The sequence below is a fragment of the Equus przewalskii genome, chromosome 19 (genome assembly GCF_037783145.1).
Source record: "Equus przewalskii isolate Varuska chromosome 19, EquPr2, whole genome shotgun sequence".
In the NCBI taxonomy this organism is placed as follows: domain Eukaryota; kingdom Metazoa; phylum Chordata; class Mammalia; order Perissodactyla; family Equidae; genus Equus; species Equus przewalskii.
The window spans coordinates 61,866,519-61,893,152 of record NC_091849.1 but is presented as its reverse complement, the minus strand read 5'-3'; the positions used below and the strand labels follow the sequence as shown (position 1 = coordinate 61,893,152).

General features: G+C 37.9%; 1 protein-coding gene across 4 annotated transcripts in view; it reads right to left on the bottom strand.

The window, feature by feature from the left end:
* The window catches only part of COL19A1 (collagen type XIX alpha 1 chain), a 312,844-nt gene that overhangs the window by 242,636 nt on the left and 43,574 nt on the right, over positions 1-26,634 (bottom strand). For all 4 annotated transcript variants that reach the window (XM_070584878.1, XM_070584877.1, XM_070584876.1 and 1 more), the window contains 6 exons: positions 23,082-23,205; positions 21,492-21,767; positions 17,249-17,329; positions 13,075-13,200; positions 11,936-11,998; positions 2,031-2,084 (listed from right to left, as the gene is read on the bottom strand). In XM_070584878.1, coding sequence (XP_070440979.1) covers positions 2,031-2,084; positions 11,936-11,998; positions 13,075-13,200; positions 17,249-17,329; positions 21,492-21,767; positions 23,082-23,205 — 724 coding nt within the window. The remainder of the gene's footprint in view (positions 1-2,030; positions 2,085-11,935; positions 11,999-13,074; positions 13,201-17,248; positions 17,330-21,491; positions 21,768-23,081; positions 23,206-26,634) is intronic.

Genomic DNA, 26,634 nt, shown 5'->3' with positions numbered 1-26,634 from the left:
AGAAAAAGGAACCCTCATACACTGTTGGTGGGAATGCAAACTAGTGCAGCCACTATGGAAAACAGTATGGAGATTTCTCAAAAAGTTAAAAATAGAAATACCCTGTGACCCAGCCATCCCACTACTGGGTACCTATCCTAAGAACCTGAAATCAGCAATCCCAAGAGTCCCATGCACCCCTATGTTCATCACAGCATTATTTACAATAGCCAAGATGTGGAACCAACCTAAATGCCCAGAAGCTGATGATTGGATAAAGAAGATATGGTATATATACAAAATGGAATACTACTAAGCCATAAAAAAGGACCAAATTGTTCCATTCGCATCAACATGGATGGACCTTGAGGGTATTATGTTAAGTGAAATAAGCCAGACAGAGAAAGACGAACTCTATATGACTCCACTTATAGGTGGAAGTTAACATATAGACAAGGAGAACCGATCGGTGGTTACCAGGGAAAAGGGGGGGTGGGGGGAGGGCACAAAGGGGGAAGTGGTGTACCCACAACATGACTAACAATAATGTACAACTGAAATCTCACAAGGTTGTAATCTATCATAATCTTAATAAAAAAAATAAAAAATAAATAAAAGTTTCCTATATTCAAAGTACTTTGAAAAACCCCGATGATCTGAAATGTAAACGATCAGATTGTTAGGACCTATTTTAGGAAGAGATTGGTGGAATAAATGTATAAAGCAAATCTGGAGTGGTGCAATCTCTTTAGGAGTCAGGTGAGCGAGGAGTATTCTCCACTAAAAAAACAGGAATCTTAAAGGAATCATACATTTGAACAAGTGCTTGGAGGAACTTATTTATGACGAAGAGTCTTCAATGAATGTCTTCAGCAAGCTCAAGCAAGAGGAGAGCAGCCCAAATCAACATTAGCTCACAGCAAGATATCATCGTTCAGCAAAGTTGGTCGGACTTTACTGAATCTAACATTTATACTACTCTAGGAGTAAAGAATTTGCATATCAGGCTGAATAATGTCTAGAAGAAAAAAAGCAGCATCAGTGAAGCGGTCAGATACCAGAGACACATGTAAGAAGGAGTCTAAACACATCTGTCTAAAAACTTCTGAACCTCCTACCACTTCTGCTTTGGTCACTCCTGTGACAGCTTGAGGTTAGTAAGCACAAGGGTCGTGGCCTTGTAGATAACGAGGTACACGGGCTCACATGATAATTAGCGCAGCCAGAGCAGCCACAGAAACTTACTGTAAGCTGACGTTAGTGAAGAAGAGAACGTTCTTAGCATAACATGTGAAACTTTAATAATTCAGCAATTTAAGTTACTTACACGTATGTATACATATATAGTGAAAAATAAGACAAGGTAATTGCGGTTTAATTTACAAACATAACCATTTTTCAAAGTTTCTATAAAAACCGAACTTGAATGAGACTGAACTGCAACACTAATTTCTCAAGAGTGAATTCGTTATTTAGAATCATCTCTACAGTATCAGAGAAGACAATACAAAAATCAACCATTTTATGATAAATACTATATAGCATTTTACTGATGTATTGACATATATTCCTTGTATTTTTATTTATAATATCTCACGTAGAACTATATTTTTAAATGTTTCTTTAATTTATGTCTACAGTGAAATATGCATTAAAAGATACTACACCATCCGTGGAATAGTGACATTAAGAAGCCTTGGGCCTCTTGGAAGAGTGGCCAGTGTTCTGGAGCAGGGGTCAGAGAGCTTTTCTGCAAAGGGCCAGACAGTAAATATTTTAGAGGTTGCGGGCCATGTGATCTCTGCCACAAGTACTAATGTTGCCGCATAGCACAAAAGCAGCCCTAGACAATATGAAAACAAACGAGTGTGGTTGCGTTCCAGTACAACTTCATTTACAAAATCCTCCAGTGGGAGATTTTGGCAGCCCTCCTGCAGGGCCACAGCCACCAACCCCTGGACTATCAGACTTGTCCTGCCTATTTTCCCTTCCTAGCTGATGCAACCTTATAAAACAGCCACAAAGTTTAAACAAATAGCAAATCAACATACCTTTACTCCAGGAACTCCGGGAGCACCAAATTCACCTTTAATACCAGCTGCACCCTAGAATATAGAAACGCTCATTAGGAGATTTTTTCAAATGTGTATTAATTGCTAATGTTGCCAGAGAGCAGCTACCATTTCACAGATGAGTGGCTTTCGCTTGCACCAAAGTTGGCACCTTAAGTTCCTTCCTCATACTGTCCACAAGTCGTTAAACTATACTTTTTACAATTAACAAATTATCAAAAAATTAATGATTAATACACACTAAACTGCTAATCGAAACTAAAACTAGACATTCTCCACACAGACATGTGTAATTCAGCTTTGTCATTTCTTTTATATTTATCAGAGGTAAGGAATGATTTTATTGCTGTTACCTCAACTGATCCTTGATGCTTTCAATTCAAATAAGTCATGAAATTTCAGACTGTAATGTACCCATATGTGCTTCATTTAGTGTGCCTGACCTTCCATTACATCCTCCAGGAAAATCCCCAAATCTGGATCAATCCAATTGTCAGCTTCTCTGCTCTCCCACCTAAACTGGAAAAATCTGCTCAATGAAGCCGATGCATTACCCATCTCTGTCTTTATGGCTCTGTCACAAATCAGTCTAATAAATTTATCCTTGAAACAGTGGAAAACAATATAGATTTTTTTCTTTTATTTTTAAATTTTATTTAATTATTTTCTAATATAAACTTTTTGAATGAGTTTCTCTATCACTAATGCTTGATAGAGATTAAGAAATACATTAGAATTTTATGAGTAACATAATGCCATTATTACACTGATATTATATATTAATTTCAGGTTTAAGGCACACAAGTAAACTTCAGGTTCCTACAGATTAAACGAGATTATGTTAGATTGGGTAAAATTGATACAAAAACAAAAAAGATCTGCCAATTAATCCAATATGTTCAATATCGGATTAGAAAAGATGAAGAAATAGTCTTTATTTCTTATACTGACATAGACAAAAAGTCAAAAGCATAATATTAAATCTTACTTCTGTGAGGTTATTATTAAGGGAAGATATTCTTTCTTTTAAAAAAATTATGAACATACTTTGATTCAATTCCTTTTATATTGGTGTGACGTGGCTACAGAATGGGAACATGAGTAATGTCATACTGGAAAGAAAGTAAAGGGAAACTCACCAGTCACCTGTGGGCTAAAATATTAGACGCCTCAGAACGGAGGGTCCATATGGAAGATGAAAGGGTGGGCAGCACACAGGAAGCAACACCAAAGTCTTTGAGTACCGAGTCAAGTAAGTTAACTCACTCCATTTTAAATTGCTTTGATTTTCTCGAAAAGTCTATCAGCAAGGCAATCATTTGACAAAGACTACACTTTTGAGGAAATTAATTAGATATGAGGAAGATAATAATACAAAAATAAACTCGAAAATTGTTCCCAAAATAGAGCTCAGATCACACTCCCCCTTAGTTCCAGAAACACTAGAATTGAGCTGCTCTTTTACAAAAACTCTGAAAGAATTTCAAGTTTAAAGTGGGTGAGGGTATTAGCCGGGGTCTTAAAGAACCGAGAAAGCAAGGCGGTTGCTAAGTAATTAGGTTGCTAACTATACTTGCTAAGAAAAGAGAATTTAAAAATTCAGAAAATTATAATAATTGAGTCTGAATGAAAGGAAATGATTAATTATTATTTCAAATACTGTCATCCACAATTGAGTCTTGGACAAAGGGCATAGTTAGAACAGTCTGATCAGGTGCCCTGATTTAGAATACTGATCACATCTAGGTGTTCAAATATGAGCGGCGGTTGAATCTGAAATCATCTCACTCCATGAGACAGGGTCATCATCTTTATGAAAAAAAAAAGCAGTAAATCAGATCAATGAAGCATTGCAGTGTGGATGAGAAAAAAAGCAAATAAAGATAAATATTAAATCATACCAAAACTTGGGGCTTTTTCCCAAATATTTCTGATTCCTCTTTAACTGATTGGCAATATCAAGCTAAAAATAATCAGCTCACTATATGAAAAAGACTTTTGTTTTTTTAAAGGAAAAAGTGTAGCAGAACAACAGCGAATACCATAATAGTCCTTATGATTTAGCTTATCCATCTCTTTCTTTGCAAACTGACTCTTTGCCCTACTTGGCAGGGTCCCCTGGGCAACTGGGAACAGAATTTATAGGTTCTAGAAACAGCCGAGGGAATGACTTAGACTTTCCTTGAGGTACAGTGTTCATTCATTCATTCGACATATTTTTAGCTCCTATTATAAGCTATTCTATATATGGTGCTCACACAACTCATATTTGGGGGGGGGGGATAAGTAGATGCATAATGATAGCATGTCAGGTGACAATAAAAACGCTAAGAAAAGAAAGAAGATAGAGATGGGACGAAGGGATGCTTTTTATAAAGAAATGTCAGAGCAAGCCTTTCTATTTTAAAGTGATTTCTGAGCAAGAGCCTAAAGGATGTGAAGGAGAGCCAAGTGCATACTGAAGAACATTCGAGCTGTATGTAACCTGGTGCAAAGGCCTTGAGGCAGGAGGGAACAGAGGAGAGGGCAGGAGACGTGGGGAGTGCGGAGTGGGGCAGGGAGACCTCTACAATTTATGTGAAGCTTTGGTGTTTATCTGGAGGGAGACAGGAAGCCACTGGTGGATTCTGACCCAGGTGGGACAGGATTTACTTACATGATTATTCAGAGTATTCGTCTAATTCATAGAATATGGGCATAAGTAAAAGCAACATTTGGTCTTTATAAAGCTGCTACAGATCACGGTAAGGATTTGCAAAACTCAACTTTAGAAATATTGTAACAAGTAATACATAATTTGGAAGGAGATTTGGAAATTGCAATCTCAAAACTTTTCTCATTTTATCTCATTGAGCCAAAAGTAAAATGCACCAAGGTATTAGTAACATAAAGCACGTCATTAATGAGAAAAAGTAAATTATAATTGTTTCTGGATGGTTCTTTTTTTTTGAGGAAGACTAGCCCTGAGCTAACATCTGCTGCCAATCCTCCTCTTTTTGCTGAGGAAGACTGGCCCTCAGCTAACATCCGTGCCAATCTTCCTCTATTTTTTAGGTGGAACACCTACTACAGCATGGCTTGACAAGCAGTGCATAGATCCGTGCCCAGGATCTGAACCGGAGAACCCCAGGCTGTGGAAGCGGAACATGAGAACTTAATAGCTGCACCACCGGGCTGGCCCCTCTGGATGGTTCTTAATCAACATTATCTAAGCATAACAATGCAAGGAATCTCCTCCTCAAAAACCACTACACGACATCCAGGAAAAGTCTTATCAAAGAATATTCGGAACAAAAGGTAGATTTGAATGAAATTTTTAAATTCTTGAGTGACTTTTCGAAAAAATTATCAATAAATTATTAATATTTACTACTAGTAGCATATAATAATGACTCAAGATTTTCATATACTAAAGCATTTAATCAACGGAAAATTCTAAGAGATTATCTCACAAATGAAGATTTATTTGTTTTTGGTCAAGTTACATATGAAACTAAACTGAACCTAAAAGGATTATCTCCACCGCTCCTTCAACAATTACACTGTGGCTAGGAAAGCAGAGGAAACATATATTTGTCAAGTACCTATTATGTGCCAGTTTCCAGTACTAAGTGTTTTATATACATTTTATTGTATTCCTTCTTCACAGTGAACCACTGAGTAGCTGTTATTAAGGATCATTTTCAAAGCAAGTAAGAGGTGGACAGAATCCAATCCCAAATACTTCAGGCACTAAAGTGGTACTCCTTCTAGCACAGAGTCTTACCTCCCCTAAATATCCTTCCTTGTCTTATAAGACCCAAAGGAAAACCTTGAGAACAACATCTGGTCCCCTTAGTAACACTGCACTTCTGATCACAAAATTAACGATTCAATACGCCTTACAGCAAAATGACTTTCTATCTCCATGCTATCCAGGCACTATTTCGTGCACCTGCTCTAACAATGAAAATTATATACCAGACTTAAACACAGAGGAAGCCACCTTTATTTATTGCACATTAAAGTTGCTGGATCACATAGTACAATAGGAACAGGAACAGACTCATCATCAATTCCTTAAAAGGAGACAACACATCCATACTTATTACAAGTGCCAGGAAAGCTAAACACATTCATGGCCACGGTCATCGAAGTCTTATTTATGTGGCAAGAGTTATGCTGGTGTAAGCAGATGCTGGTGCATGTACTGAAAAACTAAAGGAAGTACACTGATATATTATTTGTTTTGTTTTGTAGATTATCAACTTATTTTATCCCAGTGTTTTTGCCTTGCCACTAAAATGTCCCACCACTATGAGTTTTGTGTTGTCTGGAAGTTAAAACAAATGTTAATATTTTTTAAATATATCATAAATGGGAAGTTATGTAATGCACTATAACTCTAAGACACATTTTTGTATATTTTATAGATTTGGCATACTATAAATTTGCTAAGAAGTATCATTTTTACTAGTTCCTTCCTAGTTCTTTTCTACTGGTTTTAATTCCTACAGAGGGAGGCAAGGCTACTTGGACAAATCATCACTAGATTACAAACTCAGTGAGAGCAAGCCCTGTACTTTCTCATTATGCTATTGCTCCAGCATTTAGCACCCTTTTTGTTACAATAAGAGGAACTCCGTAAATAGTTGTGGATGAATGAACAAAAGAAAAATTGCATATTTAGATGTTAAAATGGGAGACATTTACTTATGATTAAAGAGTATGAAGGAAAGATGAGTCTTTAAAAAACATATGCTCTAACAAGGGTGACTCAGTACTTAATCTTTTAAAATCATTTAAAGGTGATTTAACGATTTTCTTAACATTTACCTAGTACTTTTCTTTTTTGTTTTTTTAAAGATTGGCTCCTGAGCTAATCTTCTTTTTTTTTTCTTCTTCTTCTTCTCCCCAAAGCCCCCCAGTACATAGTTGCATATTCTAGCTGTAGGTCCCTCTGGTTGTCCTATGTGGGACTCCACCTTAGCGTGGCCTGATGAGCAGTGCTAGGTCTGTGCCTAGGATCCAAACTGGTGAAACCCTGGGCCGCCAAAGTGCAGCACACAAACTTAACCACTCAGCGATGGGGTTGGCCCCTACTTAATACTTTTCTTAATAATTAGGACCATACTTCTGATGAATAAATGTTTTTTTAAAGGGACAGGGATGTTTTAAAAGTATTTTACCCCTTCTGAAACCAACATGTGAAATGTCATCCTGTGTCAGTAATCTTAAACTTATAGAATTGGTATGTCAAAGAGCAGGAAAGTCAAGTGAAGAAACATTAATATGTACCACATCACAGTCACCAACAACTAAGCCACATATGCCTTTTCAAAGCACTTTTGTGTCAACTTTATGATGTAGGTAGAGCTGAGGGAAAGGAAGCATAGAGAGACTGGGTGGCCTGGCCAAGTTCACACTGCCAATTAAGCTGACAAGAGCTGGGATTAATCTGGAGATCTTTCTACTCTCTGAGTCCTCTTAATTAAGTTGCCTTGGGCACATCATTTTACCCCTGCATGGTTCTCTCAGTTGCAAAACGAGGATAGAAATATTAGGTTGATGTGCTTTATGCATTTATAATGATTAAAAAAAGATATTACAAGTAGAAGTACTATGTTCAAAGAACAGATAAATAATACTGAAGAGCTTTTAAAATAGAGAGCAGCCTTCAAAATGCATGGTGGTTAAGAGAAGGACACCAGAGTCAACAGGCCTGGATTCAGACCCCAGCTTGACCACTTACCATCTGATCTTGGCAATAATTTAATCTCCCAAAGCTTCAGCTTTGTATAATAGTAATACTAATTCCTAACAAGAAGAGTTGCGAGGATCAAAAAGATAACATATCTAAATCACACTTCCCGGTGCCTGGCACAAGGTAAGCACTCACTAAATATTAGCTATTGCTATCATGATTTATATGTTCAGTTCAACTGGAGTAGTCCTTAGAACTCGATATTGTTTAATTATCTTAAATTTTCATATAATGATATTGAAAGCAAAGCTATCCCAAATAATGTGACTTAAAGGGCAAAAATAAATGCTCCATCCTACCTCAAAAATCTCTTCTCCACCACCTACTAAGGTGCCCAAAGTTCCCACGGAAGCTACCATGGGCAAACCTTTCTTTGGGAGTCAAATGACTATGAGTAGCTTTGTCGAAGCTTGCTGTGCAACTTTGAGGTATCAATCATTGCTCAGACACCAGTCTCCCACCTTTTAAAATAAGGAGTCCAACTAGATTATGTAGCTAATTTAGAACCATGGACTCCCAAGTTAAGGTGTGAAAGGAAGTTAACTCTATTTCACAATGGAAAGAACCAAAGAAATAATCAACTCCTAACCTTAGCACAATTAATTTACTTAGTTAACTAGTAAAACATGGCACTAAAGAATGCGAACAGGACACTTAAGTTTGGATGACGTGAGGGAGAACTCCAGGTAAATCTCTCAGCATGAGATATTGCCTAGAATTAGACCTCAGAGGTCCAGATCACTCGCCGTCTGCTCCACGACACTCTATCCACGGTCTCCCCAGACCATTCTCACCGGACATCTGCAACTCTCCTATACCTAACAAGTATGGCCCGGTAATGTCCTCTGTCTCGTTTCAGATGTATAATCCATGACAATAGAGAATGCATCCTAGTCTTTCTATCCCATATAACACCTAGCAATATGCTTTACACAGAGATGTTCAGTAAAGCGAGATATTTAAATAAAGGGTAAGGAGCTAAGGAAGAATTTTCAGTGGGGACCCATCAGCAGGCAAGAGAAACCAGCCACAAGAAAAGAAAATTACAGGCCAATATCCCTGATGAACATAGATATAAAAGCCCTCAACAAAATATTAGCAAAATGAATTCAATAGTACATTAAAAGCATTGTATACCACAATCAGAACATTACATCCAAAAGCAACAGAAAACACATTCTTCTCAAGTGCACATGAAATATTTTCCAGGATAGATCGTACGTTGGGCCACAAAACAAGTCTTAATAAATTTAAGAGGACTGAAATCATATCAAGCATCTTTTCTGACCATGTGGCATGAAACTAAAAATTAATAACATGAAGAAACCTGGAAAATTCACAAATATGTGGAGATTAAACAAGATACTGCTGAACATAGTGATGAAAGGTTAAAAACTTTTCCTCTAAGATCAGGAATAAGACAGGGATGCCCACTTTTGCCACTTTTATTCAACACAGGACTGGAAGTTCTAACTAGAGCAATTAGGCAACAAAAAGAAAAATAAGGCATCCAAATTGGAAAGGAAGAAATAAAACTGTCACTATCTGCAGATGACGATATATGTAGAAAACCCTAAAATACTCCATCAAAAAACTGTTAGAACTAATAAACGAATTTGGTAAAGTTGCAGGATACAAAATCAATATGCAAAAATTTGTTGTGTTTCTATAATGAACTATCAAAAAGAGAAATAAAGAGAACAATCCCATTTACAATTGCATCCAAAAGAATAAAATACCCAGGAACAAATTTAACCAAGGAAGTGAAAGACTTGTACACTGAAAATTGCAAGACATTAATGAAAGAAATGGAAGACACAAATAAATGGAAAGATATTCCATGCTCATGGATTGGAAGAATCAATATTGTTAAAATGTCCATATTACTCAAAGCCATCTACAGATTCAGTGAAATCCCTGTCAAAATGCCAATGGTATTTTTCAAAGAAATAGGACAAATAATCCTAAACTTTGGTATGAAACCACAAAAAAACCTCGAATAGCCAAAGCAGTGTTGAGAAAGAACAAAGCTGGAGGCATCGAGTTCCCTGATTTCAAATTGTATGACAAAGCTATAGTAATTAAAACAATGCGGTATTGGCACAAGAACAGACACATAGATCAATGGAACAGAACAGAGTCCAGAAGTAAACCCTCACATATATGGACAATTTATTTACAACAAAGGAGCCAAGAATATACAATGGGGAAAGGACAGTCTCTTCAACTAATGGTGTTGAGGAAACCTGACAGCCACATGCAAAAGAATGAAGCTTGACCGCTATCTAACTCCATACACAAAAATAAACTCAAAATGGATTAAAGATTTGAATGTAAGACCTGAAACCATTAAACTCCTAGAAGAAAACATAGGCAGTACGCTCCTTGATGTAGGTCTTGGTGATGATTTTTTGAATCTGATACCAAAACCAAAAGCAACGAAAACAAATAAGTGAGACTATGTTAAACTGAAAAACACAGCAAAAGAAACCATCAACAAAACGAAAAGGCAACCTACTGAATGGAAGTTGCCTAGAATGGAAGAATTTGCAAATCGTATATCAGATAAGGGCTAATATGGGAATAGTTCATTTTATTGCATTTTGCTCTAGTGCCCTTCACAGATACTGTGTTTTTTAGAAGACCCTCTACCGCCAAAAAGATTATGACTCACTGAAGGCTCAGATGATTGTTAGCGTTGTTTTGCAATAAAGTATTTTTTGGTTAAGGTATCTATGTTGTTTTTTTTTAGATATAAGCGATTGCACACTCAATAGACTACAGTATAGTGTAAACATAACTTTTATATTCACTGGAAAACCAAAATCTTTGTGTGACTTTGCTTTATTATGCTATTCACTTTAATGCAGTGGCCTGGAAGTGAACCCACAATATTTCCAAGGTATGCCTGTATCCAAAATATATAAAGAACTCACACAACTCAATAGCAAAACAGAAAATCCAATTAAAAAATGGGCAGAAGATCTGAATAGACATTTTTCCAAAGAAGACATACAGTAGGCCAAGTACATGAAAAGATGCTCAACATCATTAATCATCAGGGAAATGAAATCAAAACCACAATGAGATCACCTCATACCTGTCAGAATGGTTATTATCAAAAAGACAAACAATAACAAGTGTTGGTGAGGATGTAGAGAAAAGGGAATTCTTGTACACTGTTAGTGGGAATACAAATTGGTGCACTTTTGAAAACAGTGTGGAGGTTCCTCAAAAAATTAAAAATAGAACTACCATATGATCCAGCCATTCTTCTTTTGGTTATTTATCCAAAAAAAAAATGAAAAAACTAACTTGTAAAGATATATGCACCCCCATGTTCATTACAGCATTATATACAACAGCCAAGATATGACAACAACCTAAGTGCCATGGAAGGATGAATGGATAAAGAAATTGTGAGAGATATATAATATATCATATATATATATAATATACATATGTAATTCAACCATGAAAAAAGAATGAAATCTTGCCATTTGCAAACATGGATGGCTCTCAAGGGCATTATGCTAAGTGAAAGGTCAGACAGAGAAAGGCAAATACCATACAACCACTCTTATATGTGGAATCTAAAAAAACGCTCCAAAATCAGAAAACAACCAAGCTCCCAGATACAGGGAACAGATTGGCGGTTGCCAGAGGCCAGGGTTGGGGGTAGAAGAAATGGGTAAAGGAGGTATGAATTTATTAGAAGTTAAATAATAAATAAATAAATGGTAGGGAGCTAAGGGAGAATCTTCAGTGGGGACCCCTCGGCAGACAAGAGAAACAGGAGTTCATCAAGGAATTGGAGAAGAGAGTGTTAAGGAAGGCTAGGGCACAAATAAAAAATAAACATTCTTGCTTCACAGTTTTGCTTACGGTTTGCTTACAAGTACAAAGATTTGGGTTTCCAAATCTTTTCAAATTTTAGGCCAGCCTTCTAAAAGGAACTCAAAAGCAGACTTGGGCGCTGATGTAGTTTTCTGTAAGTCAGTGTTCAGCATTTAAATACAGCCCTTGATGGCCTTTAACAGAAATGTGTACTTGTATGGGCATAGGAAAATGAGACGCACGCATTAAAAAAGTCGCTTTTGAACCAATTCGATTTCATTCCAACAGTGTTGGGTGGTCTTACCGGTTCTCCTTTATCCCCTTTCTGACCAGGTGAACCTGGAGCTCCCGGGAATCCTGCTTCTCCCTGAGCAAAAATGAATTTCTGTGTTACCAAACGTTCTGTCACATTGAGCTAAAGACAAATAGTTTATAACTATGAAGTTGATAACAGTAAGATGAAGTTTTGCCCTCCTCTGAGCTGATGCTAGTCCGTCCTCTGGAATGCCCTTCTCCCCTTGTTCTTGAGGCTCCCTACTCTCCCTCTGCCAAATGCCATTTAGCATCATCTCCTCCACGAGAACTTCCACAGCCTGGGACACATGCTGCTTCTCTATGGCCCCCACGTACCTTGTCCTTGCCCTTCTCGTGGAGCTTCCTATATGGTACCGGTCGCCAGAGGAAACATAAGGTTCCTCTAGACTTTCACCTCACCCCCATGTCCCCTCCTGCAGCCGGGAGAAAAGTGGTCCCAGGATGTGTTAAGTCCAAGTGCATGTATCAAGTCACAGTGCTAGGGGACACTCTGCTCTAACTGGGGCAAGTTTTCCTTTCCTCCTTCCTTTCCTCAGGTTTGGACATAGAGGAAAGCCATCAAGAGATCACTCAGCCTGCTCTTAGCACAGCCTCATGACTGCCATTAACGTCCACAAAAGCAGTCACGGAGGTCCGTGGCCCAGCCTCCACGACCAAGGGATCATATTGGTACAAGGGGAGCAAGTTCTCTGAGCAATAGCAGAGCCCCACTGCATATCCCCATGCAGCTCACGGTGGAGGGAGACAGCTGGTTGGATATGTGGGGATAGTGGACGCACAGTCTGCACACAACAAAGAAATACTGCGTAGAGTAATGTGTGTGTGTTGAAGAGTGGGTACCGTGTTCCCTCAACTGTGAATTCCCAGAGCTGAAGCCGATTCCTGGCACATGTTAAGTACTCAGTACTTGTCAATGGCAGGTAGTTCCTCCCTTCGCCTTCCTATTCATTCTAATGCCCACCCTGGAAAGAGGGCCAGATGGCCTCAGAACTATCCAGGATATCCTATCTCCAGCTCCCTTCTGTTAACCCACCCCAGGGACTGAGTGGCTTGTGAGTTTGATTCAACCAGCACTAAAGAGCGAGAGTCACATTCAGGGGTAGCAAGGGTAGACGAAAACCACCGTACCTTGTGTGGAATGCACTGGCACTGGGCTTTAAGTCCCTGTTTTGCTGGCAGATATATAGACATTTTACCGGCATGAGCAGGTACCGATGACGATGTGGTACTTTCAAAGCCATCCTGCTCTGGACACTAAAATCCAAAAAGAGGCTTTAGGAAATGGAATCAATTCCAAACATTCCGACACTCCAAATACTGGCTCCTGCTGAGCTAGGGCCGACCGGGGTTACCCGCAAGAACTGCCTTCTAATTAACCAAAAGTTGACACGAGTATATGGAGGTTTATAACGCCTTTGCTCCCTCACTAGGCCCCCCGTGTGTCTTATTACACTGACAACACACTAGAAATGGAGAAACTGCTGGTTTTGGTGAGAAATTCTAAAGCTATTATAGGTGAATTTATGACAAGTATAGTAATATTAAACATTTATAATAATTGTGTCGTTACAATAAAGTAATTTATAAGTGACATCTGTATATGTGTTTGGAAACAAACTTTCAAAGAACGTAATTTGAACTTATAAAACACAGTTTACTTCAACAAGATGATTGTAAAGCCATGTAAAATTAGAAAATAAATTCTTTTTAACTCTAAGATGGTATATATTTAAAGTACATCTTATTTCAGTCCATTGTCCTTTAAAGTTATTAAAAAGTCTCCACCGTAACAGACAAATGATGAATTTTATACTTATCCAGTGAGTTCAGAACATGTGGGACGACATGCAGTGGAATTTGGTTACAAAGCAATAAACTTTTTTCTCTCAAAAAATAAATCCAGATGGAGAGTCTAAAGAGGATAAAGGCATCCTTTCCTCTCAGCATCATTTACCAGGCTCCTCACCATGGTTTGTAGCTCTGAATTTGCAATCTCATGCATTTGCAACTCAGGGAAAGGGGTCACACATTACTTTGTAAACTACAAACATATATGCATGGAAGGACATTGTCAGGATACAGAACTAAAAGATCATCATTTATTGTGGTGGTTATTTATTGTGGGGAGATCATGGTTGATATTTGCTTTTTTCTTTGAATTTGACCATATTTTCTAAGTTTTCTATAAAAAATATAAATAACTTTTAAAGTAAAAATATTTGACAACAACAACAAAAACTGCAAGAAAAATAGCACCGGAAGCACCGTGACTGGTTTCCTGTCTTCACCACTGGTTCTATCACATCGACTTCCTCCAGATTTAATAATCAGCTATTTAGTTATCTTAGCACATTTCCCAGTCCATAAGTCTAAAAATCACATTCGAATAAAATACAATTAACAAAAAACAGCCCATTATTCTCATCTGACTGTACGATTTCCCAGCCAGTTCCTGCCCATGGGTTTCCAGTCAGATAACTAAGACCAAGTGAGAGTCCACAATTTTGCTCCAGATAACTGATTCGCTGTATTAAATTGGGGATTTAAATGACTTTAAAAGTAGGTCTCAAGCTTCACTATGAAACTGTCCACACGCTCCATAAGGTGCCTTAAGGGAACATAAAATGTACAAGCACAGACTCCTCTCATCGTACAACCTCTGGTTTTGGTTTGGCACATTTGCAGTTAATTGACCCTCAAAATTTTAATCATATTTCTTCTTTATTTTCAACAAATGTTGCTAATTTCCTCCTTCTGTTCATATTTGTTCTCTGTTCTCTCTCTGTCTATAATCATGAAACTTGACTGCTTCAGAAACAGAAAATCTAATTAATAGAAGCAAAGAAGTATTTTTACGGATTATCTTGAATAAATTTCACCTTTGAAATATGCTATAAAATATTAATAACAAAAATATGTCTGGTTTTAAATTCTAGGAAAAAATTAGATTTTTAAGCAAGTACGTTAAAATTTTCTGAATTCAACACATTTTTCAAGAAAAAAAACAGTTGGTGTCAAAATTATAGCAGGTGCACTTAAATGGCTTTTATCTAATTATTTATCTTCCAAACTATATATCCCGACTTGTAAAACATAGCACATTTCTGTTTTCTCTTGATCATTAACAGAATGGGGATGTCTCTCCAAATAATTATCAACAGGAAAATCAACAGTCTTTCGTTGTTTTTTTCCATAGTTTGAGATGAATTCCTACCTTATCTTCTCCTCTTTAAAACTAACTCCTAAATAACCTTCCTAAAACATGATTAAAATTTTATTTCATAATTCGTGAGGTCATGTCACTGCTTTTAATTTCCCAAACCACTCCATCAAATCTAAAACCTGTACTTCCTTAAACAGTTTTCTCATAATTCAAGTAGAAAATATCTATCATGTGATGACACAGAGTAGTGACTATTGGTCAAGAATATAATATTTAGATACATCAAAACATCATGATGTTACTTTTCAATCAGGGAAAATTATTATTTTAAGAGCTCTTACATCAAAAAAGTGTAACTAAAAAAAAAAACTTTTGGAGAATTAACATGTTCAAGACTTAAATGTGTGGCTCCAGGAAGTCTAGGTATTTCAAGCCTGTAGACTGGCATTCTAAGTTATCTTTCTAGATATTTATAGAAAGGTATTTGGCTGACTTTCATTTTACTTGGAATGAGAGCCATAAACTGAGTTGGAGATATGCTTTATGAAACCAAGTTACATAAGCAAAACTTATAAATTTGAAAGACTTAGCTATGCTTTGAGTCAGCTGGTCACTTTATTATTCTGCTTCCCACAGTGAGTGATAGAAGTTAAAAACATTTTTGAGCTATTAAACTATTGATAAAATTTCCATATAATTTTCTATGGTAAGTGTAGAGCTTCTGGGAAATCTAAGCTACAAAGAAAAACATTTTCACCTTTTACTTTTACTTTTCATATGTTCTATTTGTAAGACCTTTTGGAATTAGTCCCTTTAAAACCCTTTTTTGTCCCATCTTTCTCCTTCAGTAGTTGATAAGTCAACAAACCAAGAAACAACATTTTGACTACTATTCTACAAAAAAAGTGCTAAGAATAAAAAAGAAGAATATAAAAGTATAACTCCCCTCAATGTGTTTAAAATGTGGCAGAATAAATTAAAAACAAATACAACTATATCCAATATATAAGATGCCACATATGACATCACAATGAGAGATACAGAAAGTATTGAATTCAGTAATTTTTTTTGAATGGAAGATTAGTACAAGAAAGTAACAGTTGTGTAGTTAGGCTGGGAATATTAAGAATGAGCGGCTAAGGGGCCAGTCCAGTGGCCTAGTGGTGGGGTTCATGCACTCAGTTTCGGTGGCCCAGGATTTGCTGGTTCAGATCCCAGGCACAGACCTACACACTGCTCATCAAGCCATGCTGTGGTGGCATCCCACGTATAAAATAGAGGAAGATTGCTGCAGATGTTAGCTCAGTGATAATCTTCCTCAGCAAAAAAAGGATGATTGGCAACAGATGTTAGCTCAGGGCCAATCTTCTTCATCAAAAAAAAAAGAAGAAGAAGAAGAAGAATGAGAGGCTAAGAAACTGGATTTCCATTGTTTCCAACAGGGAGTGACCAAAGGCTTTGAGAAAGAGATGAACAGAGGACAGGGAACATGCCTTGTTCGTGTCTGTTAGCCTTCTTCCTTAGCACAATGTCTAGAAGATCAATGTTGTTGACTAGTAAATGTTTAGTGGAAGAAAGTAAATGAATACACAAAGCAGTGATTCAGAGACATACTGTGGTCATGCTAGAAAGGAAAAGGACTGGTGACAGGTAAGGCAGCTGACACAGTACCACCACAGTCTGGGCATGAATGGTAAAGGCAAGCCACAGTAATAACAGGGACAAGGAAGATGCAGATGGAAAATCTATCACCAAGGAAAACTATCCAGGATGGGTGACAGGCTGGAAGAGGGAAATGAGGGAGAATGTGGTCTGATCACAGACTGAAAACTCCTGTAACGGGAAAATGATAGTGCTACTGTCAGAACCTAGCTTAGGGAGAAAGGCGTAAATTCTCTTTGACCATGTTGAGTCCAAGCGAGGAAACATCCTTCCCGAAGTTCAGGACGACACACTGGGATTAAAATTGTGAGAAGGAACTACGGGAGAGCACTAAGAGGGGTCTCTTACTTGGAACAAATCACTCTCCTGGCTTCACCAGAAGATACTCAGGGCTGCCCTCCCTTCGGACTCTACGGACCAGGCAACTGAAAGATGACAGGCGTTCCATGCTCTTCACAGGCCGGAAAACGAACTTACCTTCGTCCCCGGCATTCTGCAACACGCTTCCTGAGCTATGAAGTCTGAGCTACAGTAGATTTTCAGTTGGTGAAGTTCAATCTATTAAAAAATTAGTAATAAGACACATCATTAGTTTTTCGGAGAATCACATTGAGGCACTTAAGAACTATGATCATTTAACTGGAAAGAAAAAAAAAGAAGCTATATAAACAAATTACTAGTAGACATGTTTAATGTTTTTATTCAATTTAGGACTCATGATTTTATGAACCATTTGAGAAATAGGCTCAGTTATTGAGATAAATCAACATATAAAGAAAATCAGGTAATGGGAGCAAAGGCAAACCTGGGCTAGTTATTTCAAACAATAAAAAAGAAGTATTCAATAAAAAAAGAGGTACTGTCACGCACTACAATAAAGTGTGCCCACAAAATGAGGAATATTTCAAAGTAAAAATTTCTGGAGAAAAAGTGAGTCAAAGGTGTGAGCACCTGATAGAAAGGCTTTATCCGTGGTTCCAGGCCTCCTATTTGAGGCACCAAGCCAGATGCTCACTTACCAATAAGAAAAAGAAATGGTATTTAGTTTTTATCTATTTTTCATGGAATCTCTCCAACACCTATGGATTTTATATTATATTGGCATAGTCCTGAGCAAGACTCACAATCTTTTCACAAAAATAACTGATTCTTTCTATTTACTCAGCAGATTCACATTTTTTTGGCATGTGGACATGAAATTAAAAGTTCAAGGAAAGTGCAATCATGCTTTTACACGCAAGATCACCCACCACAAAAGAGAAAGAAAATGGTACAGACTATTGGGAAAATTTCCCTATGATAGATGCGTAAAGAGGCTATTTTAAATTAGTTTGTGGTTGCAAATTTAATAAGTAACCGTATGATGGCATGACACAGAACACAGGTCAGGAGCAACCTCTTCCCTCCCATCCTCCTCCCCACCTTTCTCTCTCTCTCTGCCTCTCTGCACCTCTTTCTCTGTCTCCCAATGTAACAGAGCTGGATCATGCATTACTTAGGTCAGTAAGCACTTCCTATAGAAGAACTCTACTGTAATATCATAATGACTAATCCTGCAACAGAAATAGAAAACAGACATCTGCTTTAGTTCTGAATACCTACTCCAACACTAAAAAAGCAAAAAAGGAGGAAAAAAAGCTGCAACTATTAGTCACACTGAGATGAACAAAATCAATTCAGCCCATAGGAAGCATTAAAAACTCCAGACACTTTGTGGATACATGAGCAGCCTAAGATTTGCACCCAATGCAAAATTCTGAGACAAAACGAAACTTGATTTCTTTTCTATAACTTTTTGCAAGGTTATTGAAGCTAACTTTTATTTATAAAGTTTAAATATACTGTCTCACACAGTCTAATGAGACACCAGGCAGAACATACTCATTACGTAGAATGAAGAATGGGGACTCCAAATAATTAATATTCTTAACTAAAACTTATTTATCATCATCATTGTTATCAAAATAGCCAATAAATACTGGAATTCTATTATGTACCATCCACTGTGCTAGGCCCTTCATATGAATTATTTTACTTAACTGAAGATAGATGATCAATTTTTAACGAAGTAGAACCTCATCAAGTACCCACGACATTGAAAGTACACTCAGCCCCATCTAATTATGCCTCTGTTCTTCAGCAGTTACTTTAGATTCCTTCACTGACACAACAGTTTAGAAGGAAAATGTTTAGGGCTAAGTCTTTACTGACCCTTGTCACACAGGATGTGTTTGTTTAAAAAAAAAAAATCCTTTGAGAGGAAGATGGGCACAGATGTTAGCTCAGGGCCAGTCTTCTTCAGCAAAAAGAGGAGGATTGGCAGCAGATGTTAGCTCAGAGCTAATCTTCCTCAGAAGAAAGAAACAACAAGCAAAAATCCTTTGTATCAATTTTGTCACCTATCTCTTTCTCACAAAGCACATGGGTGGTATATGTAAAATAAAACCCAAGCACTAGAATTTTTTTCAATATCATACATTCTGAATAAATAAAACATTTTCACATTATAACAGATCTTGAACCACAGAGCTTGTAAGGAGGTAATGAAAAATTAATCTACTTCAAGTTTTAGTAGGACCAAGAATCTTTTAAAAATAAAATATATATTTTATTTGTTTGCTTAACTAAAACAGTGTCCATCTCCTAAAAAAGCTGCATCATTGTGTGATGGCTTTATTTTTATCCTAAATGAACTGATTCCACATTAAACTATGAAACTACTGTAAACCTATAATTTTACATTATGCCTTTTGATAAGGGCACACCCAATATTCTTCAGCCTCAGGTTCTGGGATTAATTCTTTCCCTGGGCGAGAAGTTAATGAGAGCCTGGACACAATACTCCACCTTCAGAGGGTGGGCTCTGAGCCTGGACCCTGCTCTTGCAATGACTTGCTCTCGTTGCCGTCTCTTCCCGAAAGGTCATGAATCTGTCTCTGTGTGCTCCTTGTTCTTCCAGTGCCTCTGGAACCAGAGTCCACTTTGCTCTCACTAGTCCCATAAGAGACCAGATTCCAGTCCCGACCTCGGGGACCTGCAGCAGCTACGACCGCTACTCCCTGCTTCCATTGCTAGGACGCCCTGAAACTGACTTCCTGTCTGCCTACACTCCATCTTCTGCTGGAGGTTTCACCTCTGATGTTCTGGCTGCTGGTCTCCACTTCCTCCCTTGTCTTTGGAAAGACCTTCCTGAAAGGTCTGTCCAGGCCTGTTGTAGTTACAATGAATACTGTTATTATTATTGGCAGCCACCATTTACTGATAGAGACTGTAATCCTCCCATTAGCCTTCAAGATCTTTGAGAGCAGGAGTAGCAGGCTTTTTGTATTTTGGTTTTCTTGCCACTCTCTTATGCCAGGGTTGATGGCATGTCCGGCCCTGAGTAAATAAATGAATTTATAGAGAACTGATCACACACTAGGTGCCAAGGGACATACTCTATACAATTATACCTGGTAACTCTACCAACATTATTTTATAATTGAGGATACCGAAACTCAGATAAATGAACAGTTTACAAGATAAATTAGCAGATCATAACATTAAATAGATGGGCTTAGACTTACAACCACAACTCTCTGATCCTCAAGCCAGCTCGCTCTCCGGACGTCCTGGTGTCTTGTCTGTAGGACCAGCTGCTCCTGCTCTAACCTATTCTGGGGACCAGCACTGAGCCCTAGTCCTGACATTCTCCCTGATTTGTTCCCTGTCTCTAAGAGAAGACAGTGTAAAAATAATTGTTCATTGAATATGTATACAATATATGTAATATCTATCCATCTATCATCTATCTATTATTTATCTATGTATGATTTCTTCCACAGGGACCTTTAGAAATAATATGCTGGTCAGATATGTATTTGCCCATAATTGTATGTTTGAAATAAAACTAAACTGTTAAATGTTTTGTGTTAAAAGCATTAGCAATTCCTATTGGTGACGTGAATTCAGATTATGTTTATGAATTTTCCCATCATTCTACCCACAGGGAAACGTGAAGTCATCAAATTTAGATATGTCACTTTTTAAATATTATAGACCTTGTTTTCTAGGGAAATTAACAATAAATCTATATCATCTGAGCATCCAATGTAATTTTTAAAGGACTTTTTCATCTGAAGGGGTTCTAGTGGGCAACTGCTCTCACCTTAGTGACCTACTGATACAACTAGTGGTGGTGTTTCAGTGCAACAGAACCCTAAAAGCCATTATCAGCTTATGAAAAATAGTGTGCAATGCAAAAAAATTGTGATTCTGAGGATGAATAGTCTATTGTTCTCAAATGAAAGCATCAGATAATCTGGAACCATTTAATTTCAAGTTCATCTTTTTCCAGTCCTTTCTATTCAAAATATATGTGCTTAGACCAAGCTTACTTTTTGTCTCATATTTTCAATTTTTACCAAAATTTGATTTTAATAACCTTATTTTTTAAGGCATGATCTATTTCTTTTAAATTCAGGCCAAACAAAATGGGTGAAAATAGATAGAAGATAATATATGTGAAAATACAGTTGGAAATTCATACACAGCTATGTTTCACGTATCTGATGGCAAATTAATTCAAATAGCTGATGGCAAATTAATTTAAACAGTAATTAACATTAATTGAGAAAGAAACATATTACATAACAATTAAAGGAAGAAAGTTTTAATAAGATGTTTCGTTTTAATTTAGAAATTTTACTAGTTCTCTTTCACAACCAACATCAGAACTCACGTCCACAGGCTTGCCGTCTGAGGCACGAGCAGCGATAACAGTCCTCCCACGGAAATCCACAGCGTCCTTTTCATCGGTTTGCCGGCTTGCAATTAAAGTACAATCCATATAGAGTGAAACGCCCCTGGACTGCACTCCGATGCCAAGCTTATGCCACTGACGATCAAACAAGAGACGGAGTTCTCGATTTTTAAAAATGTAGTTCAACACATCTCCCTCAGCAGCTCGGAACATAAATTCCACCACCTTCTTTCCACCATCAACGACTACAGAAACCTGCAAAAATGCAAATTATTTTTAAATATTTTAAAATCATGTTCAAAATTATTAAAGATCACAAATAAAAACCCAAGATGCCTGTTAGTATAACTGAGGCACTTAGTAAAATGTTCTAGAGAACACCTGTGCCCACCAGGTTTGTTACCATAAAAGAACAGCAAATATCCAGCTACAAAAATGGCTTAAATATGGGACATTCTGGTGAATATAATATGCTCCTTTCTTGAGAGAACATCTAAGAGCCTATATGTGTGCGTGAGTGTGTGTGTGTGTGTGTCTAAGTATATGTATAATTCTGTATGAGTAATTCAAGAATCCAATGTTACTAATTTAAAAAGAATAAGAATGCGATCACTTCCCTTAGCATGGAAACTGAGATCAACGTCTTTAACCTTTGATGATTTGCATGGTGCAGAGAAAATGCATTTCACAGAAGACCTACTCTTTCAGTTCAGTTCATCTTCCCATCATAAAATTGTAACTGTATTAACCGATTAAAAGACCAGTGAAGATGAAAAACATTTCAATGGATTTGTGTAGAATTAAACACAAATGTATGGTGCTGATAAGTAACACTGAGGTTCATGTCCCTCCCTAGAGTATCTGCACCCTGCCTTTCTGCCCCAATGCCATCTCTTCCACAAGTATTGCTGGATTCCTGCTCTCCTGTGCCCCATTTTGGGGAGCTGTCCTTTCTGTGTTCCCACAGTCGCCACCCAACTCCGAGCCTTCCTCTGCACTGCATCTTCCCACTGGGATGATGTTCTATTATGTTGTTCTGGATGACACCCCCTTCGCCTTAGGCACCCTGACAGGAGGAATCATGCTTTCTAAATCTCTTATCTTTGTCACTAATGATCATAAAGCACGTGTTCAATAAATTTTTGTTGATAGAATCAATATTTATATTTCACCTCTTAATTCACTAAGGATTTTCAGATGAAACAATGAACAGCTTTAAAAATAACATAATATCAGAAATGATAGGAGATAAGTTAGTGAGGCGGACTTAGTGTCAATTAAGCAGTTGTGAAGGAAGGGCAATTTGAACGTCTTTAAACAAAAGATGAATCTAGAAGTAAAAAAACCCCAAAAATGTAATCTTGTCTCACCCACCAGGTTCTCGTATTATAGATCTCAGCAAGACCATCCTAACTAGGAGAATACTTGCATTTCCCTGTCAGTGATTCCTCTAAAAGACAGAATATTCCGATACCAGATCTGCTGCCAAATTGGTACACACAGTTCCAAGATTCACTTTTCCTAATCACACAAGAGAAAACCAGTCAGCACAACTCCATGGTTCCTCACCTGTGGCATATTCTCCTGGTCTAGAATCTGCCACAGAAACCACCGTTCCTTCTTGGTGCTTCTTCGTACACGAAACGTGGCTGCTATGGCGTACTCCTCAGGAAGGCCTTTGGGAAAGATCTTACTGTGGGAGGAAAACAGAGAACTTCTGTGGGAAAACTGAAGATGGCAAAGGAGGAAAACCCAGGCATGAGGTTCTACATAACACACTATTTCCGTCATATTTTTCTCAATGAATTTAAAATTCATCATGCACTTTACAGTAATCTCCCTAATGGATATATGGAAGCAGCCAAGCCTACATTACCTATGGAATTTTTATCCTTGTTCTTTCTCTTTTCAAAATTTTCTGGTAAAGCTTGGGGTGTGTAAAAGCAAGCGAGTAGGTTACAGCCTATGTTGTGATATTTCCTCACCCAACAAGAAGCTCCAGCAGAGTCTCTGAATTTGCTGTGCTCTGGCAAGCGGTGGAGGTTTACAGAGGAGAGAAATAGAACCCCTGGGCTTTGTAGGTAGAAAGAAGTACAGAGCATTTCAAAGAAAACTGCTAACAACTAAATATATATTTTCCAAAGAAGAAGTTTTATCATATTAAACTCTTGAAAATGAGCTCCTAACATTGATTTCATGGTACCAATTTAAAACTGACACTAAGTACAACAAAGAGGTTTTAGCTTACTCTTCATTCCTACAGAAAATAAAACGAGCAAATTCTTTCTAGGCAGCAGAAAGAAGCCAAAAGACAGTCCAATTATCCTTCTGCCTCAATCTTGTTTCAAAATACTGTGTCACTGGATCCATGAAGAAACTCAGGGAAAAAATTTCACAGTGAACATAGCTCACATTTAGACTTTCTTTGGAAAACAAGGAGAAATACACTCCTCCAAGGTGACTTTTAAATTTATCTGTATTGTATGTCAAAACTCTGGAAGGCTGGAATCTTGCTTTTCTTTTAAAAAAATCATAAGGAGTAGTAGGTAAGAATTCTCATAAGGATTCACATAGCCAGAAGCTGTTTATATAGATAAGACACAACACACTGAGATGATAACTACTAACTTCAAATATTACACTAAGGTCGACTGAAACTGACAACCAACTGTCATGGAGAATTCTGAAATGTGACTTGTACCTTTTGGTAGAGACAAAGTCACATGTGGTAATGGAAATCAGGAAAAAATATGAAAAACCTGTGCTGTCCTTGCTTGCTTAAACACACACACATGTATTTATGTATATATATGTATGCATGTGTGTGTGTGTGTATATATAGCCTAGTTTTATCTTCTTCTTTGAGAATATATTAAAAATAGAGACAACCAACTTTATTGCCTCTATATTATCATATCCCCTCCTAAGAGAGTAAGGCATTAGCAAATCATTTGTTTTCCATCCCTCAAAATAAAAGAAACCTTCTAAAATGGAATTTCCTCTGGAAAGTCACCAGTATTAAATCAAATTTTACAATGACCATTACTGTACTGGTTTAAGAAATGTTGTTCATTAAAAACAACAACGGGGCTGTGATGCCTGCCATTTCTCTTTGGGACCACCTATGAACCTGAAAGTTGGGCACAGGTAGTGGCAAGAGATGACACCAAAACATCGACTTCCAAATAGAAATTTTGAACTAGTAACTGCATCAAACTCCCTTTTCAAAGGAAATCCCAACCCACACGTAGGTGCCCCTCACATGCAGTAATAACTGTGTCTCCACCTTGCTCCCAACTTCCTCCACTTTTATCCTCTCTCCACCTTGATGCTTTTAGGATTGTGTTTGCATCCCAAGGGGTCTGGAATTTGACAATGCCATTTCCTGGGGATTTTCTTCCATTCACTGTATTGAGCCCATCTTTTGTTTAATTTATTTTTTTAGGAAGATTAGCCCTGAGCTAACTGCTGCCAATCCTCCTCTTTTTGCTGAGGAAGCCTGGCCCTGAGCTAACATCCATGCCCATCTTCCTCTACTTTATACGTGGGACGCCTGCCACAGCATGCCTTGCCAAGCGGTGAACCCTGGGGCCACAGAAGCAGAACGGAGCACATCTTTCAATACGGGCTGTGCATCACTGAGAAAATTTTTTGTAAGTTTTTCACTTTCCCCATGTCATTTTCTCTTATCCCCTCTTTCAGGAATTCCCTTTTTAGACAATTGTTTAACTCCTATATTAATGATCTGATTTTCTCAACCTCTCTCTTATATTTTTCTATATCCTTATTTATTCTACTTTCTGGGATATTTCCCTGATTTATTTTCCAATCCTTCTATTCAACATGAAGTTTTGTCATTTTTTTAATTTCTAAGATTCTCTTTTGTTATCTTTTTCAAAATATCCTGCATTCGGGATAAATCTCTGATGTTATCTATTAGGTGGGCTTTTATTTTTTTATTATTATTATTTTTTATTTTTTTCGGGGGAAGATTCTCCCTAAGCTAACATCTGTTGACAATATTCCTCCTTTTTTTTCTTCTCTTCCCTGCAGCCCCCAACTGCCTTGCAAAACCCAAGTACATAATTGCGTATAGTTGGTAAGTTCTGGTTTTTCTATGCGTGCTGCTGCCACAGCACGGCTACTGAGAGACAAGCAGTGTGGTTCCACGCCCAGGAGCCAAATCTGGGCGACGGAAGCAGAGTGCACCTAACTTTAACCACTACGCCATCAGGGCTGCCTCTAGGTGAGCTTTTAAACGTTTTTCCCTGAATCCTGGAACGTCTCATTTCATCCAGGTTGGCTTTTCCCGTTTGAAGGTTTGGGGTCTCTCTTCCATCTTGGAAGCTATACTCTAATTTTTGGTTTAATTTATAGTCTGTACATATTTAAGAATGAAGCACTTGCAAGCTTTATGTACACTGGCACAGTGTGTGTCAACAAACAAGCTTCCTCTACAGCAGGTCAGCTGGCAGATTTCACTGAGAGTCCCTGAGCTGCTAATGTGGGGAGCTTACTTCCCGAGCAGCATTCAGTTTTCCCAGAGAAGAATCCTCTGTCCCACGTGGTAAGAGCACTCACCTGGCTGCAGGCTGTCTAGAGCAGGGTGGGTGTGCCGGGGTCGCACAGTTTGGTCTAGATTTTTACTTTATCCCTCTGTTTTTGGAACCGGGCCTCCTTCCTGTCTTTGTCTTCCGCTTGCCCCTGGTCTGCAGGCTCTCTGGCCCAATTTCTCTCAATAATAAACCTCTTGCCTCTTCTCTGGTTAGATGAGGAAAGAGGAGGTAACCGGGGGCCTCATTTTCACTACACACACACCCCCCACAGCTTCTGCAGAAGCTGGTTCCCCCTGCTGATGAGTCTCTCAGGGTGCAGTGAGGGAACGGGCCCACACCTCACAGTGCGCCCCGTCCTGCAACAGGTCGGTTCTCCCTTCTTCCCATCTGTCGAGGGGATCATCAGTCTTCCCACTGCTTTCTGTCGCTGAGGATGTACTGTTGCTTCAACTCCCCTTCTACAGTCATTTTTGCATTTTAGAGGGTGTAATACTCCTTTTAAACCTTCAATCTCTCCCTCTGCAATGGCCCTTTTATCTTGGTTTACAAATATATGCAAGTCTTCC